Raw genomic sequence first — 20,669 nt, forward strand, 5'->3', positions numbered from 1 at the left:
GCTATGATGGATGAGTAATAATCCACCAAATAGGATTCTCCTTCAGCCTTGCCACTCAACTGGAGATACCAAGGACTGGGCCTGGGCTGTTCTGTATCCAAAACAGGAGCTTTGCTATTGAGCTATGGTGTTCGGCCCCCCTCCCAGATTCAGCTTTTCTGCACAGGCAGCTTCCTGAGGTGTGGTCCTGCTCTTCGATAGTGACTTACTGTCATCTGGCTCATGCAGGGTGTCCTAAGGAACAAGGCTAGTATAAGAATGGCCCTTCTGCTTCCTTCTGGTTCTCTGATCCCAAGAACGAAGTCGCTTGGGCTGTGCGCAATTCCTTCTCAGATGCTGTAACTCAAGAAGGATGGCTCCTCGCAGCTGTGAAAGTGAGCCCAGGAGACCGTGGTTTAACTGGAGCTGCTGTGCCAAACAGCTAGATCAAAGCGCTGCCTTATATCATCCCTGCTCCCATGTCGCATGCAGTCCTCGCCAGAGAGGATGCAGAAGTTCACAGGTTTCAAGAAGATTTGCCTTGGAAGCAGGAATGTCTCCAAAGAGCCTCTTTGAAGAGTTGCCCAGACGTTGGAGGGGGGAAGCAGGATCTTGGAGTGTGCTTTATTATTATTATTTTTACCAGATAAAATTTGCAATTTGTTTTTCTTGAAATGCATCACCACCAGCCGCCTAACAAGACATCGTTCTCCATTCTGCCCTGAGTCTGTAATCTGCAGCGCTCTTTCCATTCCACTGCAGTTCGCCATCTGCCCCAAACTATGCTACATGTAGCGGAATTCTGTAACCTAATTTACACAATTTTGTGAACTGTGTAACCTAATTTACACAATTCATTTTGTGGATTATCCCATTTAATTCAAAAGAAATGCAATTCAAATAGGGGAGGCTGAAAGCTGCAACCAAAGATAGCACCCACCATATTTGTGTGTATCTGAAGAAGTGTGCATACACACGAAAGCTCATACCAAGAACTAACTTAGTTGGTCTTTAAGGTGCTACTGGAAGGAATTTTTTTATTTATCATATTTGTTGGGTTGATTTTTGTTCTGGACAGGAGTTGAATGAGCCAACATTGACAATTTCTGCTCCTGTTTTCTGTTTCTTGCCAGAATTCTCTGACATCCCTAATCAGCCCAGAATGATATACAGTCATACCTCGAGTTACAGACGCTTCAGGTTGTGTTTTGTCGGGTTACGGACCCGCCAAAACCTGGAAGTACCAGAACGGGTTACTTCCGGGTTTCGGGGGTCACGCATGTGCAGAAGCGCTAAATCGCGCTTTGCGCATGCGCAGAAGCACTCAATTGCAAACCACGTGTGCGCAGACGCTCCGCTGTGGGTTGCAAACGTGCATCCCACACGGATCACGTTCTCAACCCAAGCGTCCACTGTGCAGTTGAAATCCCTGGTTAGACAGGTTCCCCAGGCTTTTCAAACATATAAAAACCTACAAAGCCCTTTTGAGCAGAGAACATGGCAAGTCAGGAAGAATTAATTTAAGGTCCTGGTCTAGGGGTTCAAGTGCAGGTGAGAGAAACAGAATGCTCCTTCAAACCTTTGTAAAATATGATTCTATAATATATATATATTGTGTGTGTGTGCACATTAAGGCTGCAGTCCTGTACATATTTGTGAGAATAAGTCCCCTTGGACTTGCTTTTGAGGAAACACATTAACAATCCATCAATAAGCCCGCAAGTGAGATTTGATCACTTCCGGAGACTAAAAAATATACCCTTGATTTTTGAGAGACACAATGAAAACCTTCCAAACGACCCTCATTGCTATGCATGTGAATTAATATGCACGGAACTTCATGTCTAACACTGGTGGGATCTGAACTGCCTGCGACTATCTAGGAAAGAGTCCTCAGGGTAATGGTGGAGAGCTCAGCGAAAATGTCAACTTGGTGTGCAGAAAGCACATCCCCAAAAAGGGATTATTAGAAAAGGGATAGAAAATTAAAAAGGCCAATATCATAATGCCTTAATAATAAATCTTATGGCATAGGCATATTTTGAAAACTGGTTGCACCCATTTCAAAAGCGTTTTATAGAACTAGAAGAGGTGTGGAAAAATAAAAGCTCACTTTTGAAGCTCACTTCCAGGGCTAGAATCATAGATTCGTAGAGTTGGAAGTGAGCCAAAGATCGTATTGTTAGCCCAGAAATGGAAACAGGAAGAAATTCTGAAGAAAGAAGAATGGCAGACGAAATTAATGGGCTATGCAGAATTGGACAAAATGACAGGAAGGATTCGAAACCTGCGGGACCAGAGATTTACAGAAGATTGGAAGAAGTATATGAATTATTTGAAGAGCAACTGTAATCAACAAATTACGCTAGTAGGACTACAAGAAGTTGTGTAAGGAGAAATATACGAAGTGTTACAAAGTAGAAAAAGATAGAGATATTGGTTATGAGTTTGAAATGTAATAGGGAAAATAAGAAATGCATACTAAGAGATTAGATTGGAAAATTTTCAGACAGGATTGATGGAAGTCAAAAATTTGAATAAGATGTAAAAGTATGTTTAATTACTGTTGAAAATGATATGTTAGAAAAAACCTAATAAAATTAGACAGCGAGAGAGGGGGGGTGCGGAAAGAGCGAACAAAACAATAAAGCGCTCAGAGCAAAACGTTCTGGGTTTGTTGTGCTTGGAAAGAAGGCGAACTCTGACAAACATAACAGAGGTTTATATAATTAGAAGTTCGGTTCTGCTTCTGATCAGTGTTGCAGCCACCCAATCACTGCCACCCCTCAGGTGTGGGGAACCACTGGCCCAAAGGCCCACCAGATGTTGCTGAACTGCAGCTGCAAGCAGGGTCAGTGACCAGGGCTGATGTGAGATGAAGTCTGACAACATCTGGAGGGCCAAGAGTTCCTTACGCCTCTCTTACGGCTTCTGCTTTGCATCCTCCTGGAGCCCCCCCCCCAGTGAAATAATGACACATGACACGGTTATTAAGGTTAATGGGCTAAATAAGGCCACAACTTTATTAATTACAGCTGATGAGCAGTATTGGCTTAGGCATTGGTCCTAACCGACTATAACTGACTTCAGCCCGTCCGCTTGAAGTCCAGGAAGGGTTAACCACCAGTAGGGGGAGTCCTGCTGATGCACATCAACTAGGAACTCCCCTGGGGTCACCAATAGGGGGCGTGCCTTAGGCCTTCGCCTCCCCAGGCTTTGGACAGGGCCACGCCCCCCGGAATCCTTTATCGGACTACCCTTCAATATGCGGGGCAGGTGATGGCGCTACCTCCCCTCTTCCATCTACAAAACAATACCAATGCCTAAACGCCAATACCCAGAAAGTTGTGACGATTTGCTATAAGGTAGGCAAAAACCAAGCGGCTGGTGCCAATTTGCCAAGTGGGAAAATTCCTACCAGGCCCCTCAGTGATCACCAACCAAGGTCAAGGAACGGAAACCTTATTGGGCGGGAGGGTGGGAAAAGCAGGAACAGCTGGCAGGCGGGAAAAGAGGGAGATCCCTGGCCACGTCCTTCCTTAAGTAGGGCAGGCCACGCCCCCAGAGCCAGCCGATTGGCTGGCCAGGGGATGGTGCAGCCAGGAATCCCCCCAATCGTGCGAGGCTGGGCTCTAGCCGCCACCCGGGTGGTGGGGCCATAAAGCCCGCAACTCCACCTCCTTTGAGGGCGGAAGCGGCTTTCTTGCCAACCCAGAATAACCCCAAAGTGGGGCATGAAAATCCAAAGGTGTCCAGTTCACTTATGGGCTTGGGTGCCCTTGTTGTTCTTCAGCATCCCTTGACACCCACACCACCACAGACACACCCTCGATTTCGCCAATCCAAGATACAGGAATGGGTGGAGGAGAAGGAGATCTCTGAAGCAGTTCCCCCAACGTCAGCTAATGGCAAATGGACTTTGATTGTTTTAAGGAGGAAGCCATCAGAGACAAGGCATCCATTTTCTTTGGTGCCTAAGATGAGATAAGGGACGCGGGTGGCGCTGTGGGTTAAACCACAGAGCCTAGGACTTGCCGATCAGAAGGTCGGCGGTTCGAATCCCCACAACGGGGTGAGCTCCCGTTGCTCGGCCCCTGGCTCCTGCCAACCTAGCAGTTCGAAAGCACGTCCAAGTGCAATTAGATAAATAGGTACCGCTCCGGCGGGAAGGTAAACGGCGTTTCTGTGCGCTGCTCTGGTTCGCCAGAAGCGGCTTAGTCCTGCTGGCCACATGAGCCGGAAGCTGTACATCGGCTCCCTCAGCCAATAAAGCAAGATGAGTGCCACAACCCCAGAGTTGGCCACGACTGGACCTAATGGTCAGGGGGCCCTTTACCTAAGATGAGATAAATTATCCAGAGGATGAGCACAGCCAGGTCTCTTGAAGTACTTATTAATTGCGTTTCCACCCCACCTTTTTCTCCAACAAGCTTAAGATGGCATGCACAGTTCTCTTTCCCCCTCTTCCTTTGACTCCCACAACAACACTGTGAGGTAGGTTAGGCTGAGAGGCAGCCACTGGACTCGATCTCCCCAGTGAGAGCTTTATGTCTGAGTCTCCCACATCCTAGTCTAAGGCTCTAACCACTGCACCACACTGACAGACAGCTGTGCCCCTTTGGTGGGGGTGTGGAACACCGGCACAGGGCCTTGCCTTTCTTTTCACCTTGCTTTAACCAGTTTTTCCCTCTCCTAGATCAGCCCGGCGAGGGGACCTCGTGAAGGAGGGACCAGGGTGACCATCCGGGGAGAAAACTTGGGCTTGGAGTTCCGGGACATTGCATCGCATGTCAAAGTAGCTGGCGTGGAGTGCATTCCTTTAGTGGATGGATACATCCCAGCAGAGCAGTAAGTAAGGGCCTCAGGGTGAAAGATGCTTTATTAAGACCTTCCGCTCTGTTGTTAGGGCAGAAATGTTTACGTGAGACAACCTTGCTCTTTGTCCAACTTTCCTTGCCGGTCTCAGGCCACTGAGCCCTGAAATGAGGTGGAATAGATGGAAGGAGAGGGACACTGTAGAACATGAGTAGAGGACCTGTGACGCTCCATTGTTGATGGACTAGAACTCCCATGCTGGCTGATGGGACTTGGAGTCCAACCACATCCCTGAGAGACCTCTTCCTTCCCTACAGGCCCTCTTGGATGCTGAGATTGGCAGAGAGGGACCTCTTGGTAGTTCCTCCGCCCTCAGAGGCTCGGTGTTTGTTTGTGTGTGTGTGTGTGTGTGTGGCCTGGGAAAGGGTCTTCTCTGTGGTGGCCCCTAAGCTGTGGGACTCCTTCTGCACAGAGGTGCATCTGACACCTTCGTTGTGCAGCCTCCAGCAAATGCTGAAGACACACTTCTTTACCTTGGTTTTTGACACTCGAGGTGTATGTTTTTAGGACCCACCTTATTTTTGTCATTGTAAGTTGTTTTCAGCAGTTTGTGCTTTCATGTTGTAACCCTTCCTGGGACCTTAGGGTAGAGGGCAGGCAAATACCGTATTTTTCCCTCTATAGGACGCACTGGACGATAAGACGCAACTAGTTTGGGGGAGGGGGGAACAAGAAGAAAAAAATTCTGAACCCCAGAAGCCAGAACAGCAAGAGGGATCTGGCTTCTGGGATAGCCACTTGCTGTTCTGGCTTCGGGGACAGCCTTTGAAGCCTCCGCAGGGCAGTGGGGTGAAGGCACCCCGCTGCCCTGAGGAGGCTTTGCGCAGCCATCCCCAAGCTAGAACAGCGAGACGGAGCTCTGCACAGCTCTCTGTCTCCCTGTTCTGGCTTCGGGGACAGCCTTTGAAGCAGCATGGTGCCTTCACCCCGCTGCCCTGCAGAGGCTTTGCACAGCTAACCCCAAGCTAGAACAGCAAGACGGAGCACTGACTTTGGGCTTAGCCGCGCAGCCTGCATTCGCTCCATAAGACGCACACACATTTTCCCTTACTTTTTAGAAGGGAAAAAGTGTGTCTTATAGAGCAAAAAATATGGTAATAATAGTAACAGCAACAAAACCTGGAAAGCCAGAGGTTCCCCACATCTGTGCTACAGCCACCTCCCAGGCTCAGCAGAACAGAGAAAACGCTTCTAGCAGTAATGTTTGCAGGTGTAACAGTAACTAATGCAGGTGTGGCTAGCCCTAATGATGTTGGACTCCAGTTCCCATCAGCCTTAGCCAACATAGCCAATGGTGAGGGATGATGGGAGTTGGAGCCTAGCCAGAACTGAAGCACCACAGGTTGCCCTACCTGGCTTTACAGGTAGTGCTGATGTCCCTCACCTCTGCTTTGCATGACAAGTGAGGACGAACAACATTTCCCCAGGGGTGTGGGGGAGAAACTGGGTTTGGTTCGCATTTAAAGGCAAACTTACCTCATCTGCCCCAAAACAATGCACAAATCAGAGCACAGCTGCCCTTCAAAGTTGTGCACTTCTCTGAATTTTGCAGCACAGTTCTCCCGTTAGGTAGGGTGTGCAAAAAATGCACACACTGGAGCAAAGTGGGTGCATATATAAGTGCATATATTAGTGGAAAATAGTAATATATTGATATGCATTATATTAGGGGAAAGTGCTTGGGGGGGGGAATGTGCTGATGAAGGGGAAATTGCCCTGAAATGCTGATGAATTTTCATGAGGACTAAAAAGTGCTCTTTTCAAACTAATCTGGCAATGTTGAGAACTGAAGAGTGGAAATGGAGAGAAACCAAAGTCAAAAGGTTCACTCCTCTCTACTCTTTACCAGCCTGCTTGTAGCTCAGCTCAGTAGACAATAGGCACCTGTAGCCTCTCTGTCCATCATCACTAAAAGAGGTTCTGTGCTGGTGGGTCTCTGCTTGAGGCCGGTTGCAATGACACTAGCTTCCCCTGGATCTGGCACAATGGAATGACTTGAGCCTTGAGGAAAAGAGGTCTACTTTTTAAGGAGAAAGGGTTTCCCCAAATAGGATATGGGATCTGTGTCGGAATCGCCACTCAGCCAAGCCAATAAGGCCTCATCTTCCTCCGAGCTGAGCCTTTGAAATCACCTCCAACGTGTTTAATGAGCTGAGCCTTTGATAAGGCCTCAAGCAAATTCTATCCAGCAGGGTTCCCAGCACAGGCAAGAGACGAGAGGTTTGGCTACATTGTAAAGAGTTTTATTTCTAAACTACACAGAACAGAAAAGACATCCTCTCTCTATGAAAGCAGAGAGCAACTGAACAAAGGAACAAAGGAACCAGGAAAACCACTAACGTCACATCCAGTCCCCTTTCCCGTGAGACTCCAATAGTATGGAATCCCAGGAATGTAAACAGAGTCCTGTGACTCCACGCAGCTGCTCAGCGAGACACAGAAACTAACAATCTGTACCATTAGGAAAAGCCCATTCCTACCTGTCATCATCTACTTTGGTTCTAAGCCTTCCCACATACAGCAGGCACCCTTTGCAAGGACCACAGGGGCACCTCCTGACCCTTGAATCTCTTTCCTTCTAGAATAGTGTGCGAGATGGGCGAGGCCAAGCACAGCCAGCATGCCGGAAACGTGGACATCTGCGTGGCAGAGTGCAAGCCAGAGTTCATGGCCAAATCCTCCCAGTTCTATTACTTTACGGTAAGTCCGTGAGCGAGACTCGGGAATTGAGGAGGAATGGGCAAGAGGTTTTGAGAATCCTGGAGGCTTCCAGAAATACTCTTGAGTTTCACCCAAAGTGAAATTTCGAGGTGAGGTTGGAGGGTCATCTAAGCCCTACTCAGAGTAGACCCACTGAAATTTCTACTTCTTCATCACCTTAAGGTCCCAGGGCCTTAACTCTGCCTGTTAACTTCCATGGGTTTACTCTGAGTAGGACTAGCATTGAATCTCACACCTTGAAAGCCTTTGGCTTTCCCCAAAGAATCCTGGGAGCTGTAATTTGCCCCTCACTGAACTACAACACCCTCACACCCTTAAACTACAGTTCCCAGAATTCTCTGGGAGAAGGCATGGGCTTTAAATGTGCTTTCAGCATACCATATGGGGTGGATGTGAACATTCTCTCTCTCTCTCTCTCTCTCTCTCTCTCTCTCTCTCTCTCTCTCTCTCTCTCTGTCCTCCCTGGGCCAAAACTCATAAGGGTAGTTAATTCGTATTACATTCACTCTTGAGCACCCACCCTCACTGTTTGATGGATCCCTCTAGTCCTATTTGCTTAACTTTATTTTCGGGTTCTATCAGTCTTTTCTGAAAAGAAAAATGCAAATAGTTTCTAATAGCCGATTTCTCCTTCCACCCTTATCCTATTTTCGTTGTGAATATATCATCTGAAATTTGTGAAGGCAGCTGTGAATAATTAATAGGCTATTGCAACTTATTACAAGCCTGCAAATGAGATGGATAATTATTATCAGTGTTATTATCATAACACCTCCAGACATTTAGAGGCTCTCTCCTGGGACAGGAGGTAGGGATGAACAGCAGGTGATGGGGATTTATAAAGAAATGCGAAAGGAAGCCCCAAGATGCTCGATCGCTCTTGACAGAAGGGCCTTGTAAGGTATGGAAGGATGATGGAATGGTAGCAGGCCCCCTAGTCTAGGGGAGATGCAGGCAATGTGGTACCCACCCTGATGCTGATGGACTTCAGCTCCCATCCTCTCCTGATCATTGAATTAGCTGGCTGGGGCTAATGTGCACCATAACTCGGGCACATACAATGGAGCTGAACGCTGGAAGATTCATCATCATCGTCTTCATCATCATTTATTACTTATACCCCGTCCATCTGATTGGGCTTCCCCAGCCACTGTGGGTGGCTTCCAACAGAATATTAAAAACTTGATAAAATATCAAACAATGAAAACTTCCCTAAACAGGGCTGCCTTCAGATGTCTTCTAAAAGTCAGATAGTGTCTACGGATGATCGATGTCCTGGCTGAAGACGTCGGGACCGGGGGCAAGATGGTGGGGTGGGAGCAGGAACAAGAGTCCAGAAGCCAGGGGTCCGAGGGTCAGGAAGCAGGGAGTCACGAAGTCAAGGGTCCAAGGGTCGAGAAGCAAGGAGTCAAGAAGCTGAGGTCCGAGGATCAGGAAGCAAGGAGCCAAACGCAGCAAGGAAAGAAACAAGTTGCTGTGGCAAAGAGCCGAATGGAAATGCTGACCTTAGATCCCTTCCCAGCTCCTGCCACCAGGTGCTGTGAGTTACCAATTGGCCTCACCTGTGCGACTGTGCCTTGCCTCTCCAGAACAAACTTAGGAAGGTCCCAGTCCTGCGAAGCCCTACTGGTCACAGGGCCTGGCTCCTGCACACACTCCTGACAGATAGTTGTTTATTTCCTTGACATCTGATGGGAGGTTGCTCCACAGGGTGGGCACCACCACTGAGAAGGCCCTCTGCCTGGTTCCCTGTAACCTCGCTTCTCGCAGGGAGGGAACCACTAGAAGTTCCTCGGAGCTGGATCTCAGTGTCCGGGCTGAATGAGGGGGGGGGACGCTCCTTCAGGTATACTGGGCTGAGGCCGTTTAGGGCTTTATTCAGGAGAGATAAAAGAAAATACCTATTCATGCAGCGCACAGTTAAACTATGGAACTCTGACCCATGGGAGGCAGCAATGGCCACCAACATGGATGGCTTCAAAAGAGGATTAGGCAAATTCATGGAGGCTAAGGCTATGATAGGTGGCGCTGTGGGTTAAACCACAGAGCCTAGGACTTGCTGATCAGAAGGTCGGCAGTTCGAATCCCCGGAATGGGGTGAGCTCCCGTTGCTCGGTCCCTGCTCCTGCCAACCTAGCAGTTCGAAAGCACATCAAAGTGCAAGTAGATAAATAGGTACCGCTCTGGCGGGAAGGTAAACAGCGTTTCCATGCACTGCTCTGGTTCGCCAGAAGTGGCTTAGTCATGCTGGCCACATGACCCAGAAGTTGTACGCCGGCTCCTTCGGCCAATAAAGCGACATGAGTGCTGCAACCCCAGAGTTGGCCAAGACTGGACCCGAAGTCAGGGGTCTTTTTACCTTTAAGGCTATGAATAGCTACCAGCCACAATGACCATGCCATAGCTAGCGGTAGCAACACTTTTGAATGCTAGTTGCTGGAAACCACAAGAGAGGGGAGCTGCTCTTGCACTCAAATCCTGCTCACAGGTTTACAATCGGCATCTGGCTGGCTTCATTCTTGGGAAGAAGAAGAAGAAGAAGAAGAAGAAGAAGAAGAAGAGGAAGAGGAAGAAGAAGAGTAGTAGTAGTAGTAGTAGTAGTAGTAGTAGTAGTAGTTTGGATTTGATATCCCCGCTTTATCACTACCCTAAGGAGTCTCAAAGCGCTAACATTCTCCTTTCCCTTCCTCCCCCACAACAAACACTCTGTGAGGTGAGTGAGGCTGAGAGACTTCAGAGAAGTGTGACGAACCCAGCAGTTGCATGTGGAGGAGCGGGGAAGCGAACCCGGTTCACCAGATTATGAGTCCGCCGCTCTTAACCACTACACCACACTGGCTCTCAACCTTTGGCCTCTGGTTTGGGCTCATCCCCCACCATCCTGCCCCAGACAGTCAGGAAGAAGGAGATCCTTCGCTGATTCTCTCTCCCCCCCCCATTGCCTCCACAAAGCCCCCTTCATACTCAGAAGAGCTAGCTAAAGGAGAAAATGACATGAATAATCTCCAGCATTCAACAACTACATCCTGCTCATTGTACCTGCTCACTCATTGGAGAGTTTAAACCTTTCATACCATCCTTCTTAAAAGTGGAAGGGAGGATAGGGGAAAGTGTGTGTGTGTGTGTGTGTGTGTGTGTGAGAGAGAGAGAGAGAGAGAGAGAGAGAGAGAGAGAGAGAGAGAGAGAGAGAGAGAGAAGGGGAACCTTTCATTTAAATGCAGATGATGGCTTTTCACTTGGGACCAAGCAGAAAGTTTTTTTCTATTAAAATGCTAATGAAAGAAGAAACTTCAACTCTAGATTTCTCCCTGAGAAAGTGAGGATCCCTTGCTGTAGTTTGGTATCAGGATGATCTGTTCCCTCTTAAATATTATTGTTTTATCTTGATTTTAAAACAAAATCAGCAAGAAAAAAGAGGGTGGTTGCATTTATTATTTTTTATTTATTTATTATAAAATTTATAGCTTGTATTTCTCTGCAATGCAGATGCTAGGCAGTTTCTCAGTGAAAGTAAGAAACCTTGGTATTATGTATGTTTTGGGTGGGGCAAGACTTAACTGGAACAAGGCTAAACCAGGGCTTAGTGTAGGAACTTAGGAATGAGAGTGAATATCTGTGATATTTATGTTTGGGGTTAGCATCACAGAAATCTAGTGTTGGATGGGACCCAAACCCCTGAAATGTAACTCAAATGTTGAAACTCAAAACATTCACACCTGAGAATAAGAACACACACATACACACAGACCTGAATACAGCAATAGGTTCCCCAAACATTGACAGTTGGAGGGATACTGAGCATTCTGCATTAACTGCAACTCCAGTTCAAAGGAAGCCCTTTAAGATGCTGCTTTTGACCTTTAAATTTTGTATAATATAAAGTGTATATCATAAAGACAGCACAGTTGGCGCTGCACCTTATTCTAGAACGATACACGAACGAACCTGGAACCCCTGCAATCTCACACCACTTGGCCACTGAACTGGCGCGCAACAATATGATTCAAAAGATTCGGAAAAACGGTTAAAAACAATCACCGTCTCTCCATGAACGATTTCAGAGTTGTCACGGCAGCTGTTGCTACTCTCCCTGCTAATTCCATCCTGCTAATTCCGTTTTGGCGGCGCCTTCATTTCTTACTGCGGTTGTTAATCTTTTTCAGATGTTGACTCTCTTTGACCTAAATCCCAAGCGAGGTCCGGTGTCTGGCGGAACCCAAGTCACCATCACGGGCAAGAACCTGAACGCTGGCAGCAATGTCTCGGTGCTCTTTGGCGAACATCCCTGCCTTTTCCACAGGTATATCCCAAAGACCTGAGGGAGGGGGGGTGATGGCCTGGGATTCAGACTCAGAGGCTGAACCTGAGGGATCCCAGCCTGCACAGGAGTCCCCGCCTCCAGAACCAGCTGAGCCGGGGCTGGGGCCTGAGCCTGAAGGGTCCTCACCTGTGCTGGGTCCTCAGGTGCAGGCACCAGCTGAGTCTGCTCTGGCCCCTGAGGTGACCCATTGCCTGCAGGTGCTCCACTCTCAGCCCCGTCAGGGGAAGAGGAGGTTGCCTCTGGGTCCGGTAACCCTCCAGCCTCTCCTGAGCTGCAGAGGCTCAGGGCAGAGAGGCAGAGGGAACTAAGTTCACGCAGGAGGAGTGCTCACCTCCAGGCCAGGAGAGGTGAGTCACCTGTGGACCGGGGCCGCCCTATGCCTCGGGGCAAATAAAAGCCAGTCAGCCCTAGTCCCAAGTTGCAGGAGCAACATTGTTGGTAGCCTGTTCCTGCCTGCACCCTGTCCTGCTCTTCTGCCAGAGTTCCTGACCCCACCCGACTCCCCGCCTTGGACCCAGCTACAGCTTTGACGGACAGCCTCCATACCGCACCATCGACCTCGGGCTTGGACTCGGGCCTCGCCTCTCGGTTAGCCCCCGGGACCAGCACAGGGGGATATTTCCTCCGAGTGCGTGAACAAAATGATCGCAGTGGCGTAGCTAGCCGCACGGATGCCTGGTGTGGCGCATGCATCCTGCAGCCAGGGGTGGGGCGAGCTGCCCATGGGTGTGGGGAACGCTACGTAGAGCCTCCCCACAACCTCCCCCTCAGCTCTCTCAAGAGAGACGCAGGGCTCGGGCACACTGCAGACCCCGTGGTAAGTGCCGGCCCCAGTGGTGTGGCGCCCAGTGCCAGCCGCGTTTCTTTACGTTTGTTGACTGAACTAAAAAATTTTGTGAGCCCTTTGAAAACAAAACAAAACACCTCACATTTCTGTCACTTCGTCACCCCCCTCAGTGATGACACCCAGGGCAAAACACACACCCTTCCTCCACCACTGAATGAACGATAAGATTGTGGATGGCCTGCCGCTGTAGTGCAATGAGTTGTCCCCATTGCTGTAGTGGAGCCAGTTTAGAACAGGCATCCCTGATCTGGCCACAGTGATCCACGCAACTCTGGTGACATTGATCCATGCGACGGTCACTTCCAGGCTTGATTATTGTAACTCGCTCTACGTGGGGCTGCCCTTGAAGCTGACTCAGAAACTTCAGCGGGTGCAGAATGTCTTGGCAAGGCTCCTTACGGGGTCCTTGCCGCGGGGTCACATTCATCCAGTGCTTTACCAACTGCACTGGCTCCCGGTGGAGTACAGGGTCGGCTTTAAGGTTCTGGTTTTGACCTTTAAAGCCCTAGGACCCTCATACCTACAGGACCGCCTCTCCTGGTATGCCCCGCGGAGGACCTTAAGGTCCACAAATGACAACATTTTGGAGGTCCCAAGTGGTTAGGTGGGTCTCAACTAGGGCCAGGGCCTTTTCAGTACTGGCCCCGACTTGGTGGAACGCTTTGTCACAAGAGGCTAGGGCCCTGCGGGACTTGACATCTTTTCGCAGGGCTTGCAAGACAGAGCTGTTCCGCCTGGCCTTTGGTTTGGACTCAGTCTGACCCTTATGTTTCCCTTCCCTTATGGTTTTGATCCATGGGCTACTTTTAAAATGAGGCTGCATTTTAAATTGCATTTTAACCTGTATTTTAAATTGGGTTTTTTTCTTCCCTTATTATATTTTTATTGTAATTTTACTCGTGTTAGCTGCCCCGAGCCCGGCTCTGGCCGGGGAGGGCGGGGTATAAATAAAATTTATTTTTATTTTTATTTTTATTATTGTTGTTGTTGTTGTTATTGTTACTGGGCTGCCTGGAGCATCTTCTTGTTCTGGGCAGGGTGATGTCAGTTTGTAAACAAAAGAACAAACACACACCCAATGGACTCATTCACACATACCTATTTCTAGGCACAGGGCTGGACTGTCCAGGTCCATGTCTGAGTGCTCCCCACTCTGATGGAACTCTATACTGCTGAACTGGAGCAAACAGCAATCCACAGAAAACCTGAATTGCCATTTGCTCCGGTTCAGCAATAAAGTTTGGGTTTTCCCGGGGAAAGCGACAGGACACACACAAAAATGCTTGGATACAGACCAGAAATGCACAGACCTCTGTCTGAAAAGTGTGGGTGAGCCTTTCTATGTGTAGATAATCGATATGATATATAGATACACATAAATGTGATAAAGTGTCTTTTTAGTTATTTTTTTCTCTATTCTTTTTTTCCCTTTCATATATCTGTCTATTTATCTATCTATATCTATCTATCGTGTGTGTTTTGTATGGAACATGAATATTCTATTTTATATTTTCCTTTCTTCTTTTTTGATATATTGCTTTTTATTATCTTTTTATAAATGTGTTTGGATTTTAGTGCTTAATATGTTAAAAACCTTCAATATATATACAGTGGTATACCTTGGTTCTCGAACTTAATCCATTCTGGGAGTCTGTTCAGCTCCCAAAACAGTTTGAAAACCAAGGCATGGCTTCTGATTGGCTGCAGGAGTTTCCCTCAGCCAATTGGAAGCCGCATCAGATGTTCGGCTTCCAAAGAATGTTCTCATACCGGAACACTTAGTGTACTTCCGGGTTTGCAGTGTTTGGGAGCCGATTTGTTTGGGAGTCAAGCCGTTCGAGTACCAAGGTACCAGTGTGTGTGTGTGTGTGTGTGTGTGAAAGTGTGGGTGAGCCCAATATTAGCGGGGGAACTCATTGGCTTCTCCTGTTTTAGGGCCATTTACACATTCCGTTATTCACTGGAGAATCTTTATACCCCCACTAAAACACAAGCTTAAATGTAGCCAAAGGATTTGTCCGTGGAACCACCTTGCTTGACCAGATTCCTTTTCTTCATTCCGGGGACAGGAGAGCAGCAGAATGGATTATCTGCAACACCACGGCTTACACCAGCAGCTCGGAGAAGATGGTAGTGGACGTGGTTGTGAAGGTGGACAAGGCCAGGCTCCACAAGGAGCTAGAGAAGGCCAAGTCACCCAAGGAGCTGGAGTTTGAATATACGACGGACCCAACCATCGTGAAGATCGATCCAGAATGGAGTATTGTCAGGTAATGGCGCCATTAGAAAGGTGGCACAACTTGAGGGGCAGGTCAATATGAAGAGCTGTTGTCGAATTTATCCCAAATAATCCTAGGAGCTTTGAGATCAAGGATGTGGAAAGTTTTACAGCCTAGGGGCCACATTTCCTTCCGGGCAGCATTTCAGGGGCCACATGATTGTGGTGGGTAGAGCCAGGGGGAAAGTGGGCAGGGCAACAAATGCGAATTTCATTTTTTGTACAGCAGGCTAGTTTCTGCTCACTTTCACACTCCCCTTTCTGTCCTCCATCCAAGAAAGAAAGAAAGAGAGATGATCAGAGTTCAAAGGCACATAACTAACAAAGTGAATTTCAATAGGGACAGATGTCAGGTTCCACACTTAGGCAAAAGAACCCCAGATACACCAATATAAGATAGGGGACGCCTGGCTTGCCAGTAGAACATGTGAAAAGGATCTGGAGGTCTTGGTGGACTACAAGCTTAACAACAGTCAACAGTGTGATGCAGCAAAAAAGAAAAGTTAATGCTATTCTAGCCTGCATCAACAGAAGTATAGTGTCCAAATGAAGGGAAGTAATAGTACCACTCTATTCTGCCGTGGTCAGACCACACCTGGAACACTGTGTCCAGTTGTTCTGGGTGCCACTATTTAAGAAGAAGAGTGTGGATTTGATATCCCGCTTTATCACTACCCCAAGGGGTCAACTTTCTTGGGCTCCATGATCACTGCAGATGGTGACAGCAGTCACAAAATTAAAAGATGCCTGCTTCTTGGGAGAAAAGCAGTGACAAACCTAGACAGCATCTTAAAAAGCAGAGACATCACCTTGCCGACAAAGGTCCATATAGTTAAAGCTATGGTTTCCCCAGTAGTGTTGTATGGAAGTGAGAGCTGGACCATAAAGAAGGCTGATCGCCGAAGAATGGATGCTTTTGAATTCTGGTGCTGAAGGAGACTCTTGAGAGTCCCATGGACTGCAAGAAGATCCAACCTCTCCATTCTGAAGGAAATCAGCCCTGGGTGCTCACTGGAAGAACAGATCCTGAAGCTGAGGCTCCAATACTTTGGCCACCTCATGAGAAGAGAAGACTCCCTGGAAAAGATCCTGATGCTGGGAAATATGGAGGGCACAAGGAGAAGGAGACGACAGAGGACGAGATGAGTTACCAGCATGAGTTTGACCAAACTGCGGGAGGCAGTGGAAGACAGGAGTGCCTGGTGTGCTCTGGTCCAGGGGTCACAAAGAGTCGGACACGACTAAACAACTAAACAACAAAGGAGCCCCAAAGTGGTTAACAATCTCCTTCCCCTTCCTCCCCCAAAACAAACACTCTGACATGAGTGGGGCTGAGACACTTCAGAGAAGTGTGACTAGCCCAAGATCACCCAGCAGCTGCATGTGGAGGGGCAGAGAATTGAACCCGGTTCACCAGATTACGAGCCCACTGCTCTTAACCACTACACCACACTGCTATGGTGGTATAGAGGAGATATGAAACCCGTCTTCAAATATCTTAAGGGCGGTCACGTGGAAAAGGTTACAAGCTTGTTTTCTCCTGCTCTGGAGGATAGACCTGAACCAATAGCTTCCAGTTACAAGAAAGGTGATTCTGATCAAACTTTTTCTGACATTAAAAGTGGGTAGATAGCGGAATATAGACATCCTTGGGAGGTTGTGGATTTTCACTGGAGGTTTTTGAGCAGAGGTTGGATGGCCATCTGTCATGGATGCTTTAGCTGAGATTCCTGCATTGCAGGGGGTTGGAGTAGATGACCCCCAGGGGTCCCTTCCAGCTCTACAATTTTATGATTCTGCTTTCCATCAGACAAAAACATCTGGCGGGTGAAGCCGGCCAGTGAGGGCTGCGGTCTGGGAAGAGGCTCTCTGGCCAGGTGGGCGAACTCTGTAGATCATGGGTAGGCAAACTAAGGCCCAAGGGCTGGATCTGGCCCAATCGCCTTCTAAATCCGGCCCGCCGATGGTCCAGGAATCAGCATGTTTTTACATGTGAATAATGTGTCCTTTTATTTAAAATGCACCTCTGGGTTATTTGTGGGGCATAGGAATTCGTTCATTTTTCCCCCCTTCAAAAAATATAGCCCGGCGCCCCACAAGGTCTGAGGGACAGTGGACCGGCCCCCTGCTTAAAAAGTTTGCTCTAGATGGACCTCAGGATTGCTGTCATTGTATCTTGCATTGCAGATCCTGCACTGAGCCGGGCAGGACTAAATGACCTCTAGTCACCTTTCCAACTCCAATTCAAAGCTTTTACGAAAAGCCTAGTTTTGCATCTTTGCACGCATTCCCTGCTACAGCTCAGTTTTGCCTTATAAGTCAAAGCCTGGCTCCCCACCCCCTTCTTTGTGAATCAGATTTGGAACTGCTTGCATGGAGGATATCTTTAAATGAGCTTTTAGGTCGGTGGGAGGGAAGATAGCCTTTCCTGGCTCTCCTGTGTAAGGAACAGATAGTTGCCCTGGGAATGGTTCTGCGCTGGTTGTTGATGAAGATTGGTGCTTGGCCCAATTGGAGCTGAGACATCCTGCAGCCTTCACATCCCCCTGAGCATGGAGGGAGCTGAAACATATGTAAATTTCGCCAAGCCTGGCCCAGTGGAGAGAAAAATTGGCCATTAAACTTTCGTGTATTCCTTTTAAGATAATTTTACAAATGGGGAGTGGGGCTCGCCTCTCTCCTCTTTACATCAGTGGCTAGAAAGGAACACAGAGAGCTGCCTTATACTGAGTTCATCCACCTCAGTATTGCATACACTGACTGGCAGCCGTTCTCCAAGGTTTCAAGCACTTTTCTCCCCTAGCCCTCCCTGGAGATGCTGGGGATTCAAACTGGGACCATTGGCATGCAAAGCAGATGCTTTAACCACTGAGCGACAGCCCCTTTCCCAAAGCTGTGCTGTGAAACCAAAGTAAATGGAAGGCCTGTGGGAGTTAAATATATATATATATATTTAAATAATAATAATTTTTATTAATTTTAACATATACCGTATTTTTTGCTCTATAAGACTCAGTGTTTCCCTCCTAAAAAGTAAGGGGAAATGTGTGTGCATCTTATGGAGCGAATGCAGGCTGCGCAGCTATCCCAGAAGCCAGAACAGCAAGAGGGATCGCTGCTTTCACTGCACAGTGATCCCTCTTGTTGTTCTGGCTTCTGAGATTCAGAATATTTTTTTCCTTGTTTTCCTCCTCCAAAAACTAGGTGCATCTTGTGGTCTGGTGCGTCTTATAGAGCGAAAAATACAGTGAATTATAATACATACCACAAAACTTCATCATTTATACAATTTTTTTTTTTTTTGGACTTCCCTCAGCACCTCTGATGATCCACCGTTTTAACCACTTCTTAAATTCTTATTACCTTTAATTATCTTAACTAACCCTCTTCCCCCTTATCCACTTTTGCAATAATTCCACCAATACTCCTCACAAAATGTCTTGCAAACCTACAAACGTAGTCTGGTCATCACAAATACTTTTCAAATAATCTGTAAATTTACTCCAGTCTTCTGTGAATTTCTGGTCCCGCCGATTTCGGATCTTTCCTGTTAGCTTATCCAGTTCTGCATAGTCCATTAATTTCATCCTCCTTTCTTCTTTCGTCGGTAATTCTTCTTGCTTCCATTTTTGGGCCAATAACATTCTTGCTGCCGTTGTTGCATATAAGAACAGCTTACATTCCTTTCTATTTATATCACTTCCTACAATGCCCAATAAGAATGCTTCTGGTTTCTTTATGTGGGAGTTAAAAATATGACTGGTCAGTTTACCCAAAGCTGCCATTCACCAAGTCATTTTTTTGCAGGTCCTTTTTTTTCAAATCAATTAGTCACTTTAATGATTGCAAAGAGTTTGAAAGGTTAAGATTAATTGAACATCAATATGTTTGGGATCATAAGCAGAAGTTATTGGACTTCCCAGTTGGGGAGAACAGTAAAGAATTAATTTCATATACTTTGACGCTACAATGGTTCTGCTCAAGAGCCAGACGTTCTTCCTGCTGCTGTGGAAATCTGCCTGCGCGTTACACTTATGTGAGCAAGCATTAATACGTATTTATGTTGCCTGCAGTCTCATGTGAGTCCAGGCTTTCTATGCTGACCCTCTTCATTCTCGTGGTCGCTTGGCCCTTGGTGAAGTGCAACTGTGAGCAAAATGCACGCCTTCAAGATTTGCTCAGGCAGTTGTAAAAGGACAGAGCCCATGATGCAGTGCAACTGTAAGGGCAACACATCATGCAAAACAAACTGCAGAGATCCCAGGCTGCGAAACGGAAATGAAAACTGGAATTCTTCCTGCAGGTTGCCTAAAATCCTATGGAAAGAATAACCATGGTTTCAAAGGCATATTGAGTTGCATGCCAACAGATCAAACACACCAGACCCTACTAGCCGGACCCTTTAGCAGTCTGGGAGTGCTGAATCGATGGAAAATGGACAGTAAAAATGTCAAGAATTTTGGATGAGCAGGTGGAATTCACAACTCAGTTCCTTCTTTTAAACATGCTTGATGGTGAAAATCATTCGTTCAAACCTAAGGATAAAGGTAAAGGGACCCCTGACCGTTAGGTCCAGTCGTGGCCGACTCTGGGGTTGCGGCACTCATCTCGCTTTATTGGCCGAGGGAGTCAGTGTACAGCTTCTGGGTAATGTGGCCAGCATGACTAAGCCGCTTCTGGCGAACCAGAGCAGCGCACGGAAACGCCGTTTACCTTCCCGCCGGAGCGGTACCTATTTATCTACTTGCACTTTGGCGTGCTTTCAAACTGCTAGGTTAGCAGGAGCAGGGACTGAGCAACGGGAGCTCACATCGTCGCGGGGATTCGAACTGCTGACCTTCTGATCGGCAAGTCCGAGGCTCTGTGGTTTAACTCACAGCGCCACCCGCGTCCCAACCTAAGGATATGGGACGACTTTTGATAAAAGCAACTTGTCTGTCCGTTGCACAGAAATGGAGGAAACTTTGAAGGACTAGATCTGGACTTTTGATGCTGCAGTGTCTGCTCTATAGCAGTGGCTGAAAGGCTGATTCCTTACCAAAGGCTCCTGACAGGCAAGGAGGAACCAGACAGACATTATGCAATATGGCATAGGCTTATTGAGTCCTTTTACTCTGAAGAAGAATGCTACACTCCATCAGAAGTACAAAAGCAAGTTTGCCTGACTGGGACTGCAGCTTGAGGGAATCTTCTCTTTTGGAAGGCAGCAGAGAGGGTAGAGACTTCATACTGACATGGGCTGATTGTGGCTGTTTTCATTACTTACCGTATTGAGGAATACGGATGTCTTTGTGTGCAAAGTCACATGTGGTCAATTTTCTCTGTTTTCTTTAAGTATGCTATTTAACAAAGAAAGCTTTTAAAAAGGTCACTGGAAAAAAGATGGTATATTGCATTTTTTCTGAAGGGAGGAAGGAAACATTTTCAGAGTTTTGATTTTATTTTTTTTTGCAGAATAGGGGATCAAAGATTGTTTGGGGCAAGGGCTTATCTTTAAAGATGAGGTGGCAGGTGGGGGGTTTTTTTCTCTTTCTCTCTTTTCTCTCTCTCTCTCTCTCTTTTGAAGAAGAAAGCTTTTGTTTTTTTTGGTTTTTTGCAGAAATCTCAACCCACAGTCCCCCCCCCATCCAATTTGAAACTATACTGGA

The 20,669-nt window shown here is 47.3% G+C and overlaps 1 protein-coding gene across 5 annotated transcripts in view; it reads left to right on the forward strand.

Annotated features, from left to right (window-relative positions):
• Positions 1–20,669, forward strand: part of PLXNA4 (plexin A4) — a 600,353-nt gene that overhangs the window by 496,293 nt on the left and 83,391 nt on the right. For all 5 annotated transcript variants that reach the window (XM_083460906.1, XM_083460907.1, XM_083460910.1 and 2 more), the window contains 4 exons: positions 4,676–4,827; positions 7,437–7,554; positions 11,739–11,875; positions 14,813–15,013. In XM_083460906.1, the coding sequence (XP_083317032.1) occupies positions 4,676–4,827; positions 7,437–7,554; positions 11,739–11,875; positions 14,813–15,013 (608 nt within the window). The remainder of the gene's footprint in view (positions 1–4,675; positions 4,828–7,436; positions 7,555–11,738; positions 11,876–14,812; positions 15,014–20,669) is intronic.

Source organism: Podarcis liolepis, assembly GCF_965112155.1.
Source record: "Podarcis liolepis genome assembly, chromosome: 10".
In the NCBI taxonomy this organism is placed as follows: domain Eukaryota; kingdom Metazoa; phylum Chordata; class Lepidosauria; order Squamata; family Lacertidae; genus Podarcis; species Podarcis liolepis.